Below are 21,831 nucleotides of genomic sequence, written 5' to 3' on the forward strand. Positions count from 1 at the left end.
ACCTGCCCAGTCCACATTGTACTGACAGTCACGTGTCAGAGGGTCCTCAGACCCCTACCAATCCTCTCCGTAATCTGCCTCCTCATCATATTCGGGATCAACATAGTAGACTGGCTCCTCGGGGTTCACAGGCCCCATCGGCGTCTGACTCGGCGTCGGGCGACGCCGGTTCGGCTCCGTGACCGGAGTCGGAGAGGGTATGGGGGCGGCGCCGCCCGGACCCGGCGCCGGAGGACTGGCGTCGTGCGGGGACGGCGTCGGGGGCAGCCCCGATGGGATCGGCGCCGGGGAGGTCGGCTGGGCAGCCGGCGTCGACCCTGAAGGCCCCTGCGGCGCCGGGGCCGGAGCACCCGACGGCGTCGAGGCAGGAGCACCCGACCCGCTAGGGCCCTCGGACGAGGGCACTGGGCCCGAAGGCGCCGTAGGCCCCGTCAGAGAAGACAGCTTCCTCATGGCCATGAGGAACTCCTATATCTCCTCGGGCGTTGCGCCTTGCCCAGGGACCGTAGGGTATGGAGCAGGCCGCGCCGGCAGCTCATGCGGAGCCGCGGGGGTGGGGCCAGCCGAACCCTCGGCCGCATCGCGGGGGAGTCGGGGGTACGAGGACGACGCCCCGACTTCTTGTGCTTCCTACCTGAGGAACCAGAGGAATGGTGATGACTTCCGGAGCGTTCGTGACGGCTCCGCGACCGCTCCCTCGACCGCTCCCTGGACCTCCGGCCGGACCGGGACCTCTCTCGACGCGGGGCTGACACCCGCAGCTCGAGTAGCTTGCGGGACCGCTCCCGCCTAGCTTTCTTTGTCAAGGCCCGGCAATCGACACCGGCGTCCACGTCGTGGTCGGGGCCCAGGCACCGGAGACAGAGGCGGTGATGGTCCGTGACCGACATCGTGCGGTCACAGTCATCACAGTTCTTAAAACCAGGCATCCTACCGGCACCGTAAGAAGATTATCAAAAAGATTCAAAAACTTTGTTCAAAAGACCGGAGTACTGCTCTTCGGATCTGTGCTAACTGGCGCGGAAAAAAGAAGAACTGACGTCAGCGCGCGGAGGCGGCGTCTATATACTCCAGCGACGTCATCACGGTGCACGACGCCAACGACGGACGCGGAGCCGCAGGGGACGCCTGCAGACGACGCCTACCGACACGCAGGGGTACTGCTACGCAAAAGTTTCCGGATCCAGACTGACGCCTGGGGATATTCTAAGGTAAGGAATCTAATACTAACATGTTTCTTTCAGATAGTGTTGTATTACTCCTTTGAGTGAGTATTTACTTTGGTCCTGTATTATTCTTTCACAGACCCCTGACGAAGGGTCCCCCCATTGACCCGAAATTCATTGGGTATTTTGAAGGATTTGGAATTTGCGATCAAGTCATTGGAACTATATACGTTTTTACTGTAGTTATATTAAGATGAACTGTTAAGAAACCTCTTGGGTTTCCAGTATACTGAGTGCACATCCTTGTGAGAAGTGATTCTTCCCACTCTACGTCTACCATTTTAGAAGGCACAGTTTGACTACGTGCGTCGGAAGTAGCGCCAACCTAAACTTTGTTTATCTCATAAGAGCATCAAACCAGATAAAGTGAGTGCACGGGGATAACACAGTTCCTCCTATGTCTGGGAAGCCCCACATTTGAAAGAATGGGAGGAGAACTTGAGGGTGTAGTTCCCATTCGTGGATTTGCTGTATCTGATGACATAGCAGATCTGTCATCTGATTGTCTACTCCTGGGAGGTGTTCTGCTAGGAGATAGATTTTGTGATGAATGGCCCACCTCCAGATGTCCTGGGTTAGGTGGGACAGTTGGAGGGAGTGTGTGCCCGTTTTTAATGTAGTACATGGCCGTCAAGTTGTCTGTACGAATTAGCACAGCCTTGCCTACTATGCTTTCAACACGAGAAAAATCGCTAACAGATGATTTACATGAAGCTGTTTTTGTTGAAAGCTCCACATGCCTTGGATTGTATGGGTTAGGAGATGCGCTTCCCACCCTGTCAGTGATGCATCTGCTATCAGTACTATCTGTGGAACCGGTGGCTGAAAGGCTGCCCTTTCAAACAGTTTTGTGTGTTCCACTACTGCAGAGAGCGATGGGTGCGGCCGTCTACCAACACTAGATCTGATAAGTGACCTAGAGCATGGTTCCACTGATGTGCTAAGCACTCCTGTAGGGGGCTGCATCTGAAGTCTTGCCTAGGGAACTATGAAAATGCAAGACACCATCATTCCCAGTAACTGCATGACCAGTCGAGCTGATAAGGAGTGTTGAGGCTCGAACGGAGACATCAGGTTTTGAATATTCCTGATTCTGGCTGTAGTTGGGTATGCTAGAGCTTTTTGTGGGTCTATAGTAGCTCCAAGATAGTCTTGAGACATGGATGGTTGGAGATCGGATTTGGTCTGCTTTACTGTGAATCCTAGTTGGTGAAGCAGTTGCACAGTCTTTTGTGTGTGGAGCAGACAGCTGTTGTGCCAGCTGGCCTTTATGAGCTAGTTGTCTAAGTATGGGAAGACGTCAATATGTTACCTTGTCAGGTGGGCTGCGACTACTGGTATTTGCGGTGTGCAGTGTGTACTGGAATATGAAAGTAAGCATCCTTTAAATCTAAAAGTATGCTGATTACTATTTTTTTGCTACGCAATGGGCATCCCAGTCACCAAGGAGATGGAAACAGTACTCCTGGAGCGAAAATACTGTGATGGCATGGTACAACATCTGGGCACAACTCGCCTAAGAAAACTAAGTGTTTCTTGGTTCTGGTCATTTAAACCAGTCTGGATGGACTGCATCTTACCTGTCCACTGATGCCCGTTTTGTGGAGAAGAATGCATGTTGGATCTCTGTCTGACACTCCCATCATGTATGCAACTAGACGTTGATGCTTTACTGGACCCAATAACAGTCCATGTTCTGCAGTGTCCTCAGCATATTCTAATGTTGATGGCAGCATTCCAAGATCATCTGTGCTCAATTGACATAATCTGTGAGCTGTTACAGGGACCGTCATCTCGGAAGCAGGCAACGAGAATGTTGCGTCTACCAGCCAGGACACAAACCTTTGACTCATTTAGGATAGGGATTTAAAGAGAAGAGGTTGTGATCTATACAATGAGGTATCAGCCAATTGCAGAATTACAATAAGGAGGATTGGGGCAGACAGGTAAGAGACAGAGGAGACTATTGTTTTATTGAACTACTATTCTTAGAAATAGAAGATATGCCGAGGATGGAAGCCGAGAAGAGGATCACTCTGAAGAAAGAAAGGAGAGGATTCAAACGAGAGTAAATCAATGCCATTTATTAATGCATTGTTTAGGAGCATAGTGGGAGAATGTTTTCTGAGTTAGCAAGTAGTCAGAGAATGTAAGCTGTAGAGAGTATACATAGTGTTCTATAGCCAGGGTAAACAGCTCAAACCTGATTGCAAGCATATACATCATCATTCAAACATTAAGAGCCTGGGATATTGCAAAAAAGTGTGATGCTCATTTAAAGTGCTTCAGTGCCGCCCGAATCAGTACGGCTTAGAGAGGGCGTGAGGCAACGTCCAGAGCAGCTGAATTGGGAGCCGGAGAACACGGCACAAGTCTCTGCGTCAACTCAACATCCTACGACTTCGGGTAAACCACTCCTTATCCTCGTGCCTACAAAACCAGAGTGTGTCTGTGCAATGCAACCGGCGCCCATGTCAAGCACTCAAACACCATCTTCTCGAGCTTGTGCTATACAATATGAAAGACAAAAGGAGGCTGGACCCATGGCAATGCAGATGTGGGGCCAAAGACTTGCTGATTAAGAGGCTTATAGGGAGGCCATTGTTGGTGGCTGCTGCAGTGGGGTGTCCTGAGTTGGAGGGGCGGGGGTGAGATGGCACCAAAGTGGATTAGCCCCTTCCTCCCTCCTTTCTGATCCTCGTTCAACACCCATTCCTAGGTGTGGAGGAGGCCCTAACACCCATGTAAAGAAACAAGGAGCTAAGAGGGCACAATAAGAGTGGGCGATACCCCGGTGAATGCAGCATACCAGCTGTATCTTGAGTCGAGGGGGGGGGGGTTTAATCCTTGCCAAATGGAAATGAAAGAGGCCCACATAAAGGAAAGGCAGACATTCGAACCACGGGGAAGGAAAGGAGCACAGGGATGGAACCAAGGTAGAAAAGAGCAAAAGATGAAGGAACAGAGTCCGAAGAGACAATAGACGAAAGCAAGTGGGTGAATGGGCAATCAGATAAGGGGCAAGTGTGCAGCGAGGAAGCAGATGGAATGATTGTAGAGAACAGATCTCCAAGAGAAGTTACACTGTGCAACCACACAAACATGCATCTGCCCAACGGACAAAGCATGCGTAACCCACAACACATATACACATGCACAGATCTCCCTGTGAAACTTGGACACAGTCGGCTGTCACTGTCCATCCAAAACTGACTCCAGAACACCTGCTCTGCACTACACAATAAGATAGTACGCCAAATAGACGTACAAAGCAGAACTGCTCTGCAAAGCTGTAACTACACAAAACATGACAGTCCACTGGCATAAACCCCCCGCATATATTACACCAAACAGTCACTATAACAATTTGGCGAAATCATAAAGTAGCTTCAAAATACAGACCCCCCCCCCCCCCCCCCCCGGTCAAGTCCAACTCAATAATTAAGATCTAGCACCAGCTTGATAATTCAATGGAGCAATTTTGTTTTTTGCTGAGTGACCTTTCAAATGTAACAAAAGCAATTGACCTATATTTAAGGATAAGTTGTGACATCCAGGGGAAGCCCAAAAGGCAACAGAAGTGTCGGCATGTGTTCGAGGAACAGCTTTCATGAGATTTTAGGACGCTTAAATAAGACTTATTTTTAACTGTATCATTTAATGTATACTTTGTGATGTTAGCGATTTTAGCAATATTTGCGTCTTTTTTCCTAATAATCCTTGTGTGAAAGGCAGCTATGTTCTAGACTGCGGGAGAAAAGCACATTAAGGAATTCAATTAAATCTTCTAATTGGAAACAAACGTGTCAGCTTTCTAGTTTTACAGCCATGTATCGTTTCGCTTATTAGTTGCTCTGAATTTTGATCAATGGGGGACCATCAATCAATGATGCTGCCAATTCTGGATGAGTGCAGATATAGGCACTATTGTTTCCACATAGATTGCCTCTCATTCCAATGATTACTTTAAGATACACGGAAGGGGCTGCATTTACCTTGTATCAGCCATTTTTGAGCAAGAAAACTTCTTTCTGTTCTGAATGCTACTCTATATCTTGTGATGTTCATCAGGGCTCTTTTACAGTCACGGATTTATAGTTAATGTAGATGTTTGGTCTTTGGGAGTCTTCATTCTCTTGTTTGTTACTCATGTTTCACTCTAACACCAACAGCATTCAAGTTCTACCTTTTCAGGTAAATAATCAAAAGTTTACATCTCTTTTCAAGGAGTGTTTAGTGAAAGTCTACGACAGCACAACAGTAAATTTGCGTGAACCGGACATACACAAAACTGTACTGCTCCTGTTTTGTCACTAGAAGATCTCTGGAGTTCTTCAGTCCGACTATAATCTGGGGCACTTTTTCAAAGCCAATGGCCCCTATTAGCAACTGGATACTTAAATGTGATAAACTTGCTATGCAGATGCAGGAACACTTTTTTCACCAACTGTAGTTGCTCAAGAGAATTTTTCCTTTTATTTTACAAACCACCACCTAATGACCGGCAATACTCCTGTGTGTGCCTGAATGGAACACAGTAAGGTGCTTCATTTGGAAATTCTAACTGCACATGCAAGGATGTTGCACCAGGTGTGGAATTTAGCTCTTAACCTAGTAAACAGCCTACGGATTTTTGAACAGATGTCCTGGTTCTCAAGATACATTGGCTCTAGGTGCCGCTGAGTATTCGGAACCAAGTCCTCTACTGCTTAAAAAATGATGAAACCAGTAGGGTCCTGCATGCAAGTAGGGGAAACTAAAAGCCTTAATTATCCTGACAAATGGGATATAAATAAACATCTGCTATATTTCATTGTTTCAAGAAACATATTGATGGAACGGCCTTCCCAGCTGTGGCTTCCAACTTAAGAGTAGCTCTTAAGTTCTTAAACACTGATGAGAAGAATAAGCATAATTAGAGGGTACAGATGGATGGCCTGGCATGACATGGTAGGAATCAAGTAACCGACCATGATAGAACCTTCTGCTACAAGTTCACTCTTTCAACATTCATTGTGTTGGACCAGCATTTTCAGGTCTGCCTGCACTACATGGATGCATTTTAGATCTACTTGTGCTTTATCCAATCACATGGAACTCCAGATAGGCTATAAAGACGGTTTGTAGTTTAGGCATCTTGGCCATTGCAGCAGAATATAGGCATCCTAGGAGGGCAGTGTTTACTGGTGTCAGCAAGCTACAGCACTCACAGCCGGCTTCTTTACCATATAGCAAAACTATCAATCACTGCCCTTATGGACGGGTGAATAAAGCAATGGAATAATCCTGAGCAGCATCCAATCAGTACAGGCTACATACCTACAATCCAGCTATATAAATTCCATCTATAAAGACACAAAAAACGGAAGAGGAAAATAAAATAAACCTTGATTCTATATGGGAAACCCCTAATGGTTTTAAGATTGCCCTCACACAATAATTGGTGTTATGCTTCATCATATGGCATATTAAAACACTCTGGCACAAGCCAATGCTCAGAGTGGAGAAACAAAACGTTGTTTTTCTAAGGGCAAAAATAGCCCTCCAAAAGTGAGATCCTCAAAAGTCAAAAACCTAAAAACTATTTAAGAGAGTCCCCACCTTATTTTATTCTGGGTCTCTCTTGGCAGGGTTAAAAAATATCAGTCAGGAAATGCATGCACAGTTAGTACCCTGTACCCCTAAATATTGTGTTCATCAACATGTTTCGGCCTTCCAACCCCCCTCACGGTCGACAATCGTCGTCAGGAAGAAGATGCCTGTTCTTATTCTCCTCGCTGCTCAAGATAAGTGGAAATAGGGGATCAAGTCCTGGCCATCTTTGCCAATTCCGGACACAAACTCCGGCACTAACGGAGTTTCACTAAAATCATCCTAAAACCGGGGTAAGAGTGGGATTGTCGCCCAGTAGAAGCAAGTCATTCAAGGGTCTGACACCCCCTTCAGGCCACTCGCTTCCCTACGATTTGTGTGTTTATGTATGTGCTAAGGAAGGATAAAGGAAGGGTGGTACCTCTCGCCCCTTCGTTAGTGGGTGTTGGATAGAAATTCTATATCATAATGTGTCTGCTAAAGAGGAGACTACAGTGTGTTATCCTCTGTGTCTGAACGAGAAGCATTATCAGACAATACCGATGGGAACACCTGGTTGGATAGAAATGAGGGACTTGATTTTCCCAGTCCTCCGAAAGTAGTTTTTTGTGTTCTTTTGCACAATCTGTAAGTAACCGGATACTTGAAATGATGCCACAAAAGTGCAGTATTTTAGAGAGCAATCAATACATTATATTACATCACCATACCGTATGTGCATTCTCTCAATAGATGTTTAAAAATGCATAGCCGTTCCAGGACGAGGGCCACTGAAGGAAAAACACTAACGTTTTCAGTGCACATAAACCAATAGAGCTTGCTAGCAGCAGAATAACACATTTAAAAAAGGCAATACAACCCTACTTACATCTTCAGCTTTTGACCCTTGGTCCTGCAAGGACTTCTGAAGCTCTTCTACTTGAGACTGCACCTCCAAAAACCTCTGATTTACCAATCTAAAATTAGACGGAATGAAATACTTATTTATAAGGTTCAAAAGGAAAGAAAACAGCTGTCTATTTTTCATTGGAAGATCGAAAGGTTTGATTTAGTTGATCTGAGCATATGAGAAAGGTTAATCATTGCCACAATTACCCAATCAGTACCACAATTTCTTTTTTATACAGGCTTTCAGTCCGTCATCTCAAGAGACATTTATGCATTTATATAAAAATGTACATTTAATCAAGGCAGAGAGTTTTATGCTTCAAGCTTTGACATGTCAGGAAGACTGTCAAGTTCAAAAGCAGCCTTAAGTCCTAATTTTTATAAGGAAACAACAAGTAAACATGAATTACAACATAAACAGCTGGAAACCTAGAACAATGCAGTCATTCATTATATTCTCTCAGATCATGAATATTAAGTCATAAGAATTAGAGAGTAGTATCCTTTAAGAAGCCTTGATCTGATGCACTGCAGATGCTAAGAACTGGAATATGCATAGCTGAAGTGGCTGGTGGGGCCCAATTGGTGGCTTGTGGCTCTCAATAAATGCCCAAACCAAATCAATAAAATAGTCATTTCCAGTAAATATATTGAACTGACAAACATTTTGATCCAAACAGGCATGGCATATGCTTTGAGCAAAACAGAGGTATTTATTTATAAGGCAGGGTGTAAAGGTAAATCGATTTGAGAGCTACAGTAGGATGGGAAAACAAGCACTAGTGAGTTTTGTACCTCTGGAGTTAAAGAAATACTCAATCACCTTCAATGTTCTTTGCCGAGGGTGTTGGGTGTCCAAATGGTAAACACATTTACTGAAACTCATCAAGTCTAATGGCCCTTTTATCTCACAGAATGAAAACGATCGACTTTCAAAGAAAGTCAATGAAATTTAAATTTCTGTTATTTGTGCATTGCCCTGGGCTTGGTTTACAGTCTCAAAATCTTCGAGCTGGTAACAGAACTGAGTGCACTGCACTTTGGTACAATTTTTAGATTGGGTTGTTACACCCAGTCGCAATGACAACACCGGGATGTAAATGGCATCATACCAGAATATTAATCTAGAAGTAGTATGCATTAAAAATCAGCTTTAACAATAGTTTCAATTAAAGAGTTAGCTTACAGTCCCCGAGTACTGAATGGTGTTAGTGCCCAAGGCAGTTAGCTAGATTTAAATTGACCAATATTCCTGCAGTGTACAACCACCATACATTTCTTTGTTAGGTGGGTTAGTTTTCAATCTATTTGGAATAGTAGTTTGCCCATTAACAGGAGGTAGTGAAAATTGTTGTACGCAATACCCAACAAATGCTGGAGTTGTAAAGATTTGGAATAAAGAAATGAATAGATGTGAGCAGTGCAAAGACGTAGATACAGAGCGGGGTGATCTGTTTAAGATGCTGCTGTTTATGTCAAAGGCAGAGTTTGTACAGAATTGACTTTATCCATGCCAACACTATCTCTGACCTTTAGATCACAGTCAGTGGAGTTAGGCTGTTGTTTCTTCTAAACAATGTTTTCACAATAACTTTTAAGTAAAGCCAAAGAGGATGGTAGGTGGGAGAAAGACTGATAATATTTCTTCTACGTCTCGCACTGCAAACAGGTTTTGTTAGCTCTTTATACATGTTTGCAAGAAAATAATACATTGGGAACACAGATTTTCAACTATATAAGTGCAAACAATTGATTTGTTCTAAATGGACAAGTTACTTAACTTTGGTAACACCCTACATGGTAGACATGATCTAGCAACAGACTCCTTACCTTTGAATGTCCCTGGCGTCAGACTGGATCCAGAAGATTTTTCTTCAAGCATACCCATGCACACCGGTAGATGGCATTGACGTCTCTGCATGACTTTGTCAGGGTTGTCTCTGCATTTGTGATGTCCACGTCACCTATGTAGGTATTACTTCGGTGCTCTGATGTCAGCTACTTTTCTCGACTTTCCACACCAGGAGTGCCTAACCATGAAGTGCACTGATCTTGGTGTTCCCTGAACAACTAAGGCCCTGAAAGGGAAAAGCCCTGTCCCCAAGAACCTGTCCACAGTGCAGGGAGGATGGCTGGATTGGTAAGGAATCTGCAGCTAGATCGGGTCTCTAATAGATAAGGTGTTACCGAAGTTGTAACTTATTCATCTGATAGAGACATCGAGCCGTAGATTCCTTACCTAGGAATAGATACTCAAGCAACTCTAGCACTGGAGGATGAACTGTGTACAAGTTAGACAAGGAAGTCCTGCACGACAGAGTGGCCAAAAATGCCTTCCCTGCGGAATTTACCATCCAAGCATTAATGCTTAGTGAACCTGTGCAAAGATGCCCACGTTGCAGCCTGAAAAATGTCAAGGACTGACTGGGACACCACGTTGCATTGCCATGGTAGCAGCCTTAGTTCTGGTAGAATGAGCCTTGAACGCTTCAGAAGGCTGCTCTTTGACCAGAGAATAGTATATTTTGTTGCAAAGGACAACCCGAGAGATCGTTCTTTTTAGCACAGCACGACCCTTCTGCGCTCCTATGTATCGGGTTGATTGGTCATCCACCCGGAAATCTTTTGTGCGGTCAAGGAAGAACTACAACACTCTTCTTGGGTCCTGACGGTGGATTTGCTCCTCTTATTTAGAGGTATGCAGAGGAGCGTAGAAAGTGGGCAGGGTGACAGATTGCCCAACTTTGAATAGTGTAAACCACTTTCGGTAAGAAAGAGGCCCTCGTGCGAAGCACCAACTTGTCAGGAAAGATTGTCAGGTAAAGAGGCCTGGATGACAGAGCCTGCAATTAGATCACCCTACTGGCAAATGTTATTGCAACTAAAATGGTTGTTTTGATGGTAAGCAGCTGGATGGGGCAGTTGTGCATGGGTTCGAATGAAGCACACATCAGGAAGGTGGGAACCAAATTAAGGTCCTTCAGAGGCATGATGAAAGGGGCAGGAGAAACCATACGTACAAGCCCCTTGAGAAATCTATATGAAACAGGGGATTTAAATAGAGAGGGTTGGTCTGGCAGCCTAAAAAAGGCAGACAGGGCCCAAAGGCACCCTTTGAGAGTGTCCAGAAGAGATCCCTGCTGGGCAAAGGTCAGAATAAAGAGTAAGACCCAAGAGAGAGAAACAAAGAGTTTCAGTAGATCTTTCAGTACAATATTGTACAAATGTGTTCCACTTGCATGCATGCATGGTCTATGTGGAGGGCAACCTGGCCGCCAAAATAGCATTTGACCTTCCTCCCGAAGTTTGCAATGTTAGCAACTGCCACTGCACAATCTCCACACAACAAAGTGTAGAGTTGACAGGTTCAGGTGGAGGACCCTCGCGTGCTGCTACAACAGAAGAACCTCATGAAGAGGCAGCCTGATTGAAGGACCGATACACAATAGGAAAAGCTCTGGATACCAGACTCTCTGCGCCCAGTCCGAAGCCATAGGAATGTCTTGTGCCCAGTTGCCTCTGATCTTCTTGAACACTCTGGACAGGAGTGGTATGGGGAAAGGCGTACAGGAGGCCTGAACTCCATCCGAGACAAAAAGCATAGCCGAGCGAGTGCTGCCTTTGAAACTCCAGCGCACAAAACCACTGACATTGCCCATTCTCTGCGGAGGTGAACAGATCTAACCAAGACTCTCCCCACTGCTGAAAGAGACTTACGTCACAGCCGTGTGGAGATGCAATTTATGGTCAGCTAGGCATCGAAGGCTGAGCACAGAGAACCTGCCACGTGTTGAACCACCAAGGATATGCCCTGCTGTTCCAGCCATGTCCAAAGACCCAGGGCCTCTTGACAAAGGGTCCACAACATCATCCACACTGCTTGCTGCAGTACCGCATGGCGGTAGTATTGTCCGAGAACACTTGAACCAGCTTTCCAGCTTTTGAAGGAAGAAAGGCTTTCAATGCTAAACGAATCGCTCTGAGTTCCAGCAAGTTGATGTGGAGTATGGATCCTGACAGAGACCAGAGTCCTTTGATCGTCACCTCTCCCAGGATGGCTGTCCCATCCAAGGAATGACGGGTCTGTAGCTACTGTATGATCAAGCTATGGAAGGGAGAGGGGTCTGCCTCTGACCAAATTGCAGTTGGTCAGCCACCACTGCAGGTCCTGTGCAGTTCCCTCCGAGATCTAAACCATGTCAGAGAGATTCCTCTGATGTTGCGCCCACTGGAGCTTCGGTCCCACTACAGTGCAGCCCGCAAATGCCATCTGGCATGAGTCACAAGGAGGATGCGGAAGGTAAGGAAGCCCAGCAGCCTCAGAGCCATTCTCACCAAATTCCAGGATAGAGGCTGAAACATCGTTGTCATAGGCTGAATATCCTGGACTCGTCGTTTGGATGGATAAGCCAGAGACTGCGCCGTGTTCATAGGAGCTCCAATGAAAAGGAGCGTCTGAGAGGGAGTTAGGTGTGACTTCAGCACGTTGATAGTGAACCATAGCAAATGCAGGAGGTTCACCGTTGTCTGGAGGTGGGAGATGAGAGCTGGGGGAGCCTTTAACAGCTAGTCGTCTAGATAAGGAAAGAATGGCAAGCCTCATCTGCGCAGATAGGCTGCGACAATCGCCATCTCCTTGGTGAACACCCCCAGGGCCATGGTAAGGCGAAAGGGGAGCACAGTGAACTGAAAGTGCTGTGGCCTACCCTAAACCGCAGATATCGCTAGTGGGCAGGCAGGACGGGAATGTAAAAATAAAATAAGCATCCTGCAAGTCCAGCACTACCATCCAGTCTTCTGGATCAAGAGGAAAACAAGACCTGACACAGAGTGAGCATCCTGAACTTTTCCTTTAGGAGGAAGTGGTTGAGGGCTCGCAGATCTAAGATAGGGTCAGGCCCTTTTCCTTTTTTAGGACCAGAAAGTAGAGGGAAATACAACCACAGCCTACTGCGGATTCCGGAACCTTCTCTATAGCTCCCTTAGCTGAGAGTCATGACTTCCCCCTGAAGCAAAGTCTGGTGATCCTCCATCAGCCGCTCCTAAGTTGGAGGCATGAAGGAAAGGTAGTTTCAAATGGGAGGGAGCAGCCCCTTCGGACTATCTGAAGAACCCATCTGTTGGATGTAAAGTTTTGCCAGTGGTGGAGGTGATTGCTGATCATGCCAACAACTGGCCGCTCATGATCTTGAAGGGCCTGACTCGGAGGGTTTGGAGTGTGGGGAATGGGGGTGGAATGACCAGACCTCTATCCGCCCGACCCACGGGGCTGAAACGACCTGCGCCCACGGGCACGCAGAGGTTGCTGAAATTGTGCAGCCTTGTGGCTGGAATATGGCTTGCGCAGCTGAAAGCCCATTGCGTAGCCAAGAAAGGGGCAAACAGCAGAGGGGTATGTGTGGCAACTGAGACTTGGCCATAGCACAGAATTCCTTAAAGTGCTCTGGGGCCATGTCTCTTGGGAGGGGATGGCCCGGGCTTCCTCCAGGACCTGTGGCAACACATGGACAACCGTTTCCCAGAGTAAGCAGGAATAACGGCCCAAAAGGCATGCAGTGTTCACCGACCGCAATGCAAGGCTGGCTTAAGAAAAGATTTACTTACCCCAATTCTCCAGCCTCTTGGATTCCCTATCCGGGGTTGCGAAGAGAACACAACTTGTGAGGTAGAGGCTTAGACCACAAAGCTCTCGGGGTAGGGTGGATGGTGAGGAAATGTGTGCCACTCGGTTCCGGCGATTGAGGCAGGCGATTGTTCTAGTCACAAGATCTACTGTGTTGGGCTTGGACCAGGTTGCCAGAAGGACATCAGTCAAGGCCTCATTGAATGGCTGGAGGGGTTCCGAGGAGGAGACACCCAGCTGCAAGACCTCTGTCAAGATGTCCGTCCTGACTTCCACCGAAGGGAGTGGAAGGTCCAGGACCTCAGCAGCACTTCTCACCACGATAGCATATCAAGCTTCTTCTTCCATAGCCACGGTAGGGGTCGAAATGTGAGGGGACTGGGGAGGGCGTCCGGGCCGGAGCCGCTGGCGTGGGACCAGATGGAGCCCCCTCTGAGATTGCGGGGTCCGAACGTGCGCCGGCAGGATCAGTCCGCCCAAATATGAGGCACAGGGCATCATAGAAATCCTCGATGGCGATCGTCGCAGCCTATCTGCGCAGATGAGGCTTGCCATTCTTTGGTGGGGGGTTGCTCCAGCTCCCGGGAACAAGGGGAAGCGTGGAGAAGACTCCGGCGCAGGTTTAACTAAATAAGTCCTAGAATGCAGAGACTCTTCCGTTGCATCAGCCGACTGACAAGGGGAAGTCGAAGCAAGCTTCGACTTGTGTTCCTTACCAGACCAACTCGAAAACTTTGAGTCAGATGACAAAGACTTAGGGCTCCCAGAGCAGTGCCTGGATCTTTCTCTCGACTAGGATAGAGAACTAAACCTCCAGGGCGAACAACGCGTTTCCGAGTGCCAGGCTGCAAGGAGCTTTAGGGACCGCTCCCGCAAACCTTTCAGAGCCATTGCCCAGAAGTCTGAGTACGACTTCAAATCGTGGTTGCGCTCCAGGCACAGCAGGGGTGGATGTTACCGAAATGGGGTGGTGACAGGAGCCACATGGGAAATTCGAAGGTAAGGAATCTGCAGCTAGATGTCTATCAGATATGTATGTAAATGGCTAGAAATGCTTGTTCACAGACTTTCTAGGTGTGTAAGCATACAGATGTCCAAAATCCTAAAAAAAACTCCTTGTATGAAATTGCCCAAGAATCTTATTTTCAAAGGTCTGGAAGCATCGTGGGTAGGCTTGGGAAGGAAACGTTGCAAAGGTCCAGGATTTTTCTTTGGAGCAGGCTCTCACTCAACCAATCATAATTAGCAAAAGCTTTGTTACTTTAGGTTTAAATTCATTCTAAATTCTAAACTTCTACCCTCCCACAAAAGTGTGTCACCACCAGCCAAGATAGCAAAAAAATTGCAATTGCACATAAATGTTCACAGCACATATCTTATCCCTTGTCTGGTTAATTAAGAGTGCCTGAAATAAATGTGCCTTGAATAAAGCCACTTTCAGTCAGTCCTACCAGACACTACAAGCTGTCTGGTTACAGATGACATAGTGAGCTTACCAAGAACACACATTGTTTACCACTGGGTGACTTTACTGTCATTGGTATTTGCTTGTTTTCTATTGGATGGCCTTTCTTGTATCAGCCTGTCACTTTTGTGTTTGTCCATGCCATGGAGCATAGCCTCTTTACCATTGATTTGCTTTGATGGCTTCTATGCTACCTGTGCTGGCTTTTCGGGAACTACTTTTTGCTTAAGCACTCTATTAGAATGAATGTGCGCTACAGTTGTCTCCATCGTGTGCTACCCCACGTTGCTCTCTCTTGCCCATGTGCTCCCCTCCCACCCACACTAGTGTTGCTTTCTCTGCTGGTGTGCTTTGGCCCCCACACCCTGCAAGCGGTCCTCATTACTCTTATCGCCATGTTTTTCTCCCTTTGCTCATTTGTTCTCTCCCTGGTGTTGCTCCTCCCTTCATTCATTCCCCAACCACCTCTTCTGTACATCCCCACCCACTCCCTAACACACACATTTTTAAAAAAAATGTTGAAGCACGTTTGCGCTATGTTTGATAAAAAACTCCCTTCTCCATGACTTTTTTGTTTTTTACCCATTTATCTCGGATCAGTAGTTTTCTTTTTAAATGTCGTTTAGAAGTCACACATATGCATGCTGAATGCATGAGCCTACCTAAAAAATGACAATGTGGCCACGTCATCCGGCTTATTTGTTTTTGTTATGTTGCACAGCAGCTGCATTGCGAGACCGCATCGCAAAAAAACGGTTTAATTGAAACCTAGTGGCTTTTCCAATTCTTGCTGAAAGAAGGAACAGGCTAGTTTGTGCAAAAAACATTGAGCGTCTGAAAAATATTATTGGCAGTTAAACCATTCACCAATGCTCGCACTAACTTCTGCCACATTTTACTCAACCATGGACGGCCCATTAACACAATATATGGAATCAAATGTTTCTATTTTTTTCGGGCGCATTGCTTAATTGTATTTTTCTATTCAGGTAATCCAGTTATGCTAATGAATTACAGAGTCAGAGTTCGACTACTGTACCATAACAAGCAACGTTTTAAACTAGTGGTGCATTTATCAACGTGAATTTCTTGTATCGTGCATGGATTCCTCACATTTCATTTTGTGGTACCTCAATACACGTTTTGTTTTAATTACAACGTATGGTGGTCCTATGGATTTCCAATTCCAACAAAAGCATACACCCTTGAAGTCCCTCACTGGTCATTAAAGGATGTTGACCTTTCAGAATCGTATGAAGACTCAAACACAAAACTGAGCTTACGCTGCATGAACACCTCACATGCAGTGCTTAAAATGGGCAGGTACTGAAAGCCTGAACTTTTCATTTTAAAGGGAGAGCACCTACACTTCTCCATTGGGGTCCAATACCTTTAATGGGAGAGTGCCAGACATCTCAGTAGCACATGTACTCTGGGGCATTTAGCACCTAAACTTTCGTTCTATGTTATCCAGTTCTCATATGGGCCAATAGGAAAAATAATACTTACCCGTGATAACAACCTTTCATCTGCCTGCAGATTCCTCACCTGCAGAAAAAACCCAAGTGCCAGACTTGATTCGGAAACTTCACATGGCCACTAAGGGCTGCTGTGCTCAGATGGAAGCACATGATCACCAAAGCCATATAGCGCCCACCCCGGCTCATCAACGTCGGTTTCCTACCATTATTTCCAAGGCAATAGTTGGTTTGAAAGGGTGGAGCAGGACCAAAAATAAAAACGAAATCTTGTTAAATTTCCCTGTAACGCATCCATCAAATAAAGAGGCAGGTGGGTCAGTGAGGAATCTGAATCTGCTGGTAGATAGAGTATCGACCAGAAAGATTGTTTTTTTTCTTTCTTTTTTTAAAATGTTTTATTACAATCTACACTGTGTACAAAGCTTTTGGCCTACAACCTATACCGCCGGCCGGCCGCAATACGTGAAGCAATGTAAGTCCTTATAACACTGCCGTTTCGCCGACAACCCGGGGTCCGGCGGCAATTCAAGGGATTGTATGTGTGTACCTTCCAATATTATGCGTCAATATAGTGTAAGCCCCGCAGTGTGATAATTTTACCAACAAACTTTACTGAAAAACAATAATTCCCCCCTACCCCTGCCATGTCACAAAAGAAACTCGCAACCTCTACCCTACCCACATCCTACCCCTCATTTCAGCTAAGAGTCACGCACCCAGCTATTCCCATTATATTACAAGACTACACTTCAAAGTTAAATAGAATCAACAACACCCAAGAATGTACAGGAGACATGTCAGTTCAGCCCGGATCAATCCGGTCTGTTCGTAGGTCCACTCCCCCCTGGGCCAACCAGCTCACAAAGGTCCCCCAAATATCTAAAGGTCTAGATCTTGTTGGCATTAATTCCCAGTAATTTGACAATTGATCTTTGCAGTATATGAACGCGTTAAAACAACTTGCTATGGCAGGCATATTGTTTTTTTTCCAGTGAATCGCCACTTGACGTTTCGCAAATAACAGCAGCATGGCCACCAGTTTCCGAGAATGTTTAGGGATCTCGAACACAAACCCTAGTAGTGTCATCAATGGACTTGCCGGCAAGGTGCTGTTGACAATGTTACTAATATGTGCTTAAAAATCTCTATCCAGTATTGCGCAACTGGCCTGCAGTACCAGGAAAGATGAACAAATGTAGCGCCTGGTTCTCCACATCTCCAGCAGCCAGAGTCTGTGCGTAAACCCATGCGACTTAATTGTAGCGGTGTCCGATACACCCTATGTACAAAGTTAAAGTGTATAAGTCGTAGCCTGTAGTTTGGCGAGAGGTGCTCCAACTGTGTGCAGCAAAATCGCCATTGATTGTCAGTGATTGAAATCTCTAACTCCCACTCCCAATCTGCCTTAGATGTGCTAAAGGTTAGGGGGACTTTCCTGCGCTCTATTATATATTCTCGTAATTAACTTACTCGAGGATTTGTTTGATAGTATATTTTCTAAGGCCGGAAGTTGATCCGGAGCATTTGGAAACCCTGTATACCGCGACTGACATGCCGCCCTGAGCTGATAGTATAGTAACATGTCTGAGGCTGTAGGCGGGAGTGGGTCAGACATCATCTGGAGAGTTCGAAAAGTGACATGTGGGTACAGATCTCGGCCCGTTACTAAATTGTGTTTCCTAGCCCTTTCAGTAGTTGCCCTATCCGTCAATGGCCCCAGGAGTGGGTTTCCTCCCAACGACATGGACGGCGCAAATAATTCCTTGCAACCTGCTCCCTTCGTGATGCGATTCCAAGCCCATTTCAATGTTTCAACCGTGTCAATCTTCGAATGCCGTCGCTTATAAGGGTGAAACGCTGCTACCTCCAAATGGGTGGGCGTAGTCCTGTCAATTTCTATGGTAACGTGCGGCTGATATGGTATTGGGTGCTGCCAATAGTGGAGATACTGTGCCTGAGCACTATAGGCATATAACTCTAGATCTGGGGCCGCCAACCCTCCCTGAGAGAACGGCAGCGCCATCTAATTCCAAAACACCCTAGGTTGTCTACCCGCCCACACCAAGTCCAGAATCAGCGTGCGCATGCGTTTAAAAAAGTGAGTATTAAGTGGCTTAGGTATATTTACAAACATTTATAAAAGCTTAGGGAGGATCACCATCTTAGTTATTGCAATGTTATTGTAAGGGACAAGGGGAGCTGCTTCCACTTTTGCACCCTACCTTCTAACCAATCCACCACTCTCCCATAATTGGACAACCATATTTCTTGTGTGGACCTGCTTATCCAGATCTCCAGATAACGTGTTGCTTCCGTTGCCCATTGGATGGGGAACTCAGTATCTCATTGCTCAGTAGTGTCCGTGAGAGGCATAAACATATACTTTGCCCAGTTTATCTGTATCCCCGTTAACCCTCCATAATGCTATAGTTCTCTTGCGACTGTATCAAAGTTGTCCTTTGGATTAACTAGATAAATCGTCATATCGTCCGCATACATGGATATCAGTAGTCCCCTAGATGTAAAACCTATGCTACGCTGAGTATGGTGTTGTCTCAATCTAGCCGCCAGCAGCTCGGTCGCAATGGCGAACAGCAGCGACAACAGAGGACAGCCCTGTCTTGTACCCCTCGTAATGTCAAACGAATCTGATATTTGACCATATACTTTCACTCTTGCCTGCGGGTTGGTATAAATTATCGACCAGAAAGATTGTTACTGCAGGTAAGTGACTTTCTTCTGATGGATAATTCTACCTGCATATTTGTGACTTTTTCTTCTGATGGATAATTCTACCTGCAGATTCATAGAACAGATCACATAGCAATACCCTGCCTATGGAGGAGGGATGCTTAGACAAGGACATTCTGCAGAACCAACTGGGCACGTGTGGGTCCCTACGCATTTTGAGTCCAGGCAGTAGTGCTTTGCGAAAGTGATCAGGGATGTCCAAATAGCCATCTTGTAGATCTCTTCTATGGGAACGTCTCTGGCAATGGCAGAAGTAATGGACTTAGCCCTGCTGGACTAGGACTTGATTCCTTCCAGAGGGTCGTTCTTGGCCAAAGCATAGCAGGGCTTGAAGTAAAGGGTGATCCACCTTGAGAGGGTCCTTTTCTGAACTGCTTTTTCCTATTTAATACCACAGCACCCTAAGAAGAGCTGATATTCCAGCCTGATGACTTTGGTCTGGTCTAGATAGTAGTTGACCGCCTGCCTAGGATTCAACCAATGCAACCATTCCCCCTCTTTAGTGGGGTTGGGCAGAGGGTAGAAGGTTAGGAGGGTGATGGACTGACTCAAATGGAAAGGAGTCACTTCTTTGGCAGGAAAGCCGCCCTGGGTCGCTACACCAACTTGCCAAGGTAAAAAGAGGTAAAGGAAGGGCTGGAACTGACAGCTTGCAACTCACTTGCGTTCAGTTGAAGTGATAGTCGTCGAAAAAACCATTCTTTAGAGATAACATTCTGAAGGTGTCACTATGCAAGGGTTTAAACGGAGTCCTCATAAGATAAGACCAAACTAAATTTAGGTCCCACTGGGGAACAACAAATGGGGCTTGAGGAAATATGCTTGTCAACCCCTTTATAAAAAGCATAATTAAGGAGGATTTGAAAAAGGGACTGTCGGTCTGGCAGACAGAGGAGTGCAGACAACGTGACTAGATATCCCTTGAGAGTGCCTATCGCACAACCCTGTGAGCAGGGGAAACTGCATATTGAAGGACCTGTGACAGCTTGGCCTGCAAGAGGTCTACACTATCGCCAGCACACTGCAGATTTGGTGGCATCTACATCACAACCCACCTTCTCCCCTCCCTGCATAGAAGGTCCAGACAGAGTGGACGTTGAAGTGGAGGACATGTGGACAAGCGCTGGAGGTCTGCATACCACAAACGGCAGGGATATTGTTGATGGCAAATGCCCCAAAAGAACCTCTGGCAAACTTGCTTTGATTACCAAGTTGTCCAGGTATGGGAAGATAGGTGTGCCAAACTCCTGAGATGCCCCACCACCGCTTCCATCACCTTTGTGAAGACTTGAGGTGCCAATGTAAAGTAAAAGGTAGTATCACAGATTGGTAACGCATAAAACTGATTACAAACTGCAAATACTTCTGATAAGTCTGCAGGATAGATTGTGTAAGTAGCCATCCCACAGGCCAAGAGACACCATCAGGTGTTCAAGCATTAATGCCAGTAGCACTTGAGCTAGGGTCAGCACAGCATTCTGAACTTCACCTTTTTGAGGAAGAAGCTCAGTTCTCGGAGGTCCTGAATTGAACACACACCGCTGTCCTTCTTGGGTCCCAAGAAGTAACATGCATAACATCAAAGGTCCTTTTCCTGTTCTGACACGAACTCCACAGCTTCTCTGTTCAAAAGTGCTGTTATCTCCTGTTAAAAGTATGGCCGTGTTTTCTTGGAGGGGAAGGACCAGGGGAAGAAGGCAGAGTGGTGGGCATAGGGTGTTACCGCCTTCCACAATCTGAAGGACTCACTGGTGTGAAGTGATGGCCTTCCAGGTCGAGAGAGAAGAGGACACACTTCCTCCCACAGGCTCCAGATGGAGGGGGGGGAAGTAAACTAGGCTTGCTTTCCTGAAGGTGCGGAGGTAGAACTATATACTGCCTGCTGCTGATTTTGTGGCTGATATTGCTGCCTGATGTGAAAGGAAAAGCCCTGGAGGAGCCATGAAAACACCAGAATTAATGGTAATCCCTCAAGACGGAAGGCGGCTGTAAGCCCAGGGACCGAGCGGTGACCTAACTCGTTTTGGTGCTCTAACACAGAGGTCCATCAATCTATTCTGCACATCCATGGAGAAGTTTGAGGTTCACAGCCTGAAGCGCCTCCTGATTGAGACTGAGGTATCCATCATCCGGGCAACAGAGTCTTGTGTGTCCTAAACCATTTCTTGAAATTGCTGACGTATGTCCTCCAGCAGATGGAGTACCACCATTTGGGCCTATCCCAAAGGACATGGGTGAATCGCACTAGAAGACAGTTGGCATTAATGAATCTTAGCACCACGCTGCTAGCAGAGAAGGACTGATTTCCCCATGCCTCTAGGTGTTTGGACGCCTTGTCAGCTGGGGTGGATGGAATGGTCCCTACAGATTGTCCATAGCAGGAAGATTATATAACAAGGCTTTCCGGCAAAGGATTAGTAGAGAGGAATAGTAAATCAACCTAAGCAGGGTGATACTAGAGGTAAACAAATCTGTTCATCACTGTGGCCGAAGATGGCTTCACCCATGCTGCCATGACTGGCTCTAAGAGGACCTCATTAAAGGGGAATAGAGGTTTTGTTGTAGTGGGTGAGGGTAGGAGCACCTCTGTGAGAATATCAGTCTTAGACTCTGGAGTCAGGAGTTGCAGTTCTAGCACCTCTGCAGCCCTCACTATGATTTTATAAAAAGACATCCCTTTAGGGGTTGACCACCGAATGGAGAAGTCAACAACTAGTTCAGGAGTCCAATAAAAAGGTACCAAGGCACACCAAATGATTGTTAACTATCATCCAATTTCCACGATCTGTGGTACAACCAGCCATT

General features: G+C 46.3%; 1 protein-coding gene across 3 annotated transcripts in view; it reads right to left on the reverse strand.

Annotated features, from left to right (window-relative positions):
- HOOK3 (hook microtubule tethering protein 3) overlaps positions 1 to 21,831 on the reverse strand; it is a 1,217,139-nt gene that overhangs the window by 293,926 nt on the left and 901,382 nt on the right. For all 3 annotated transcript variants that reach the window (XM_086961833.1, XM_086961832.1, XM_086961834.1), the window contains one exon: positions 7,687 to 7,774. In XM_086961833.1, coding sequence (XP_086817959.1) covers positions 7,687 to 7,774 — 88 coding nt within the window. The remainder of the gene's footprint in view (positions 1 to 7,686; positions 7,775 to 21,831) is intronic.

The sequence above is a fragment of the Lissotriton vulgaris genome, chromosome 3_1, assembly GCF_964263255.1.
Source record: "Lissotriton vulgaris chromosome 3_1, aLisVul1.2, whole genome shotgun sequence".
NCBI classification, from domain to species: domain Eukaryota; kingdom Metazoa; phylum Chordata; class Amphibia; order Caudata; family Salamandridae; genus Lissotriton; species Lissotriton vulgaris.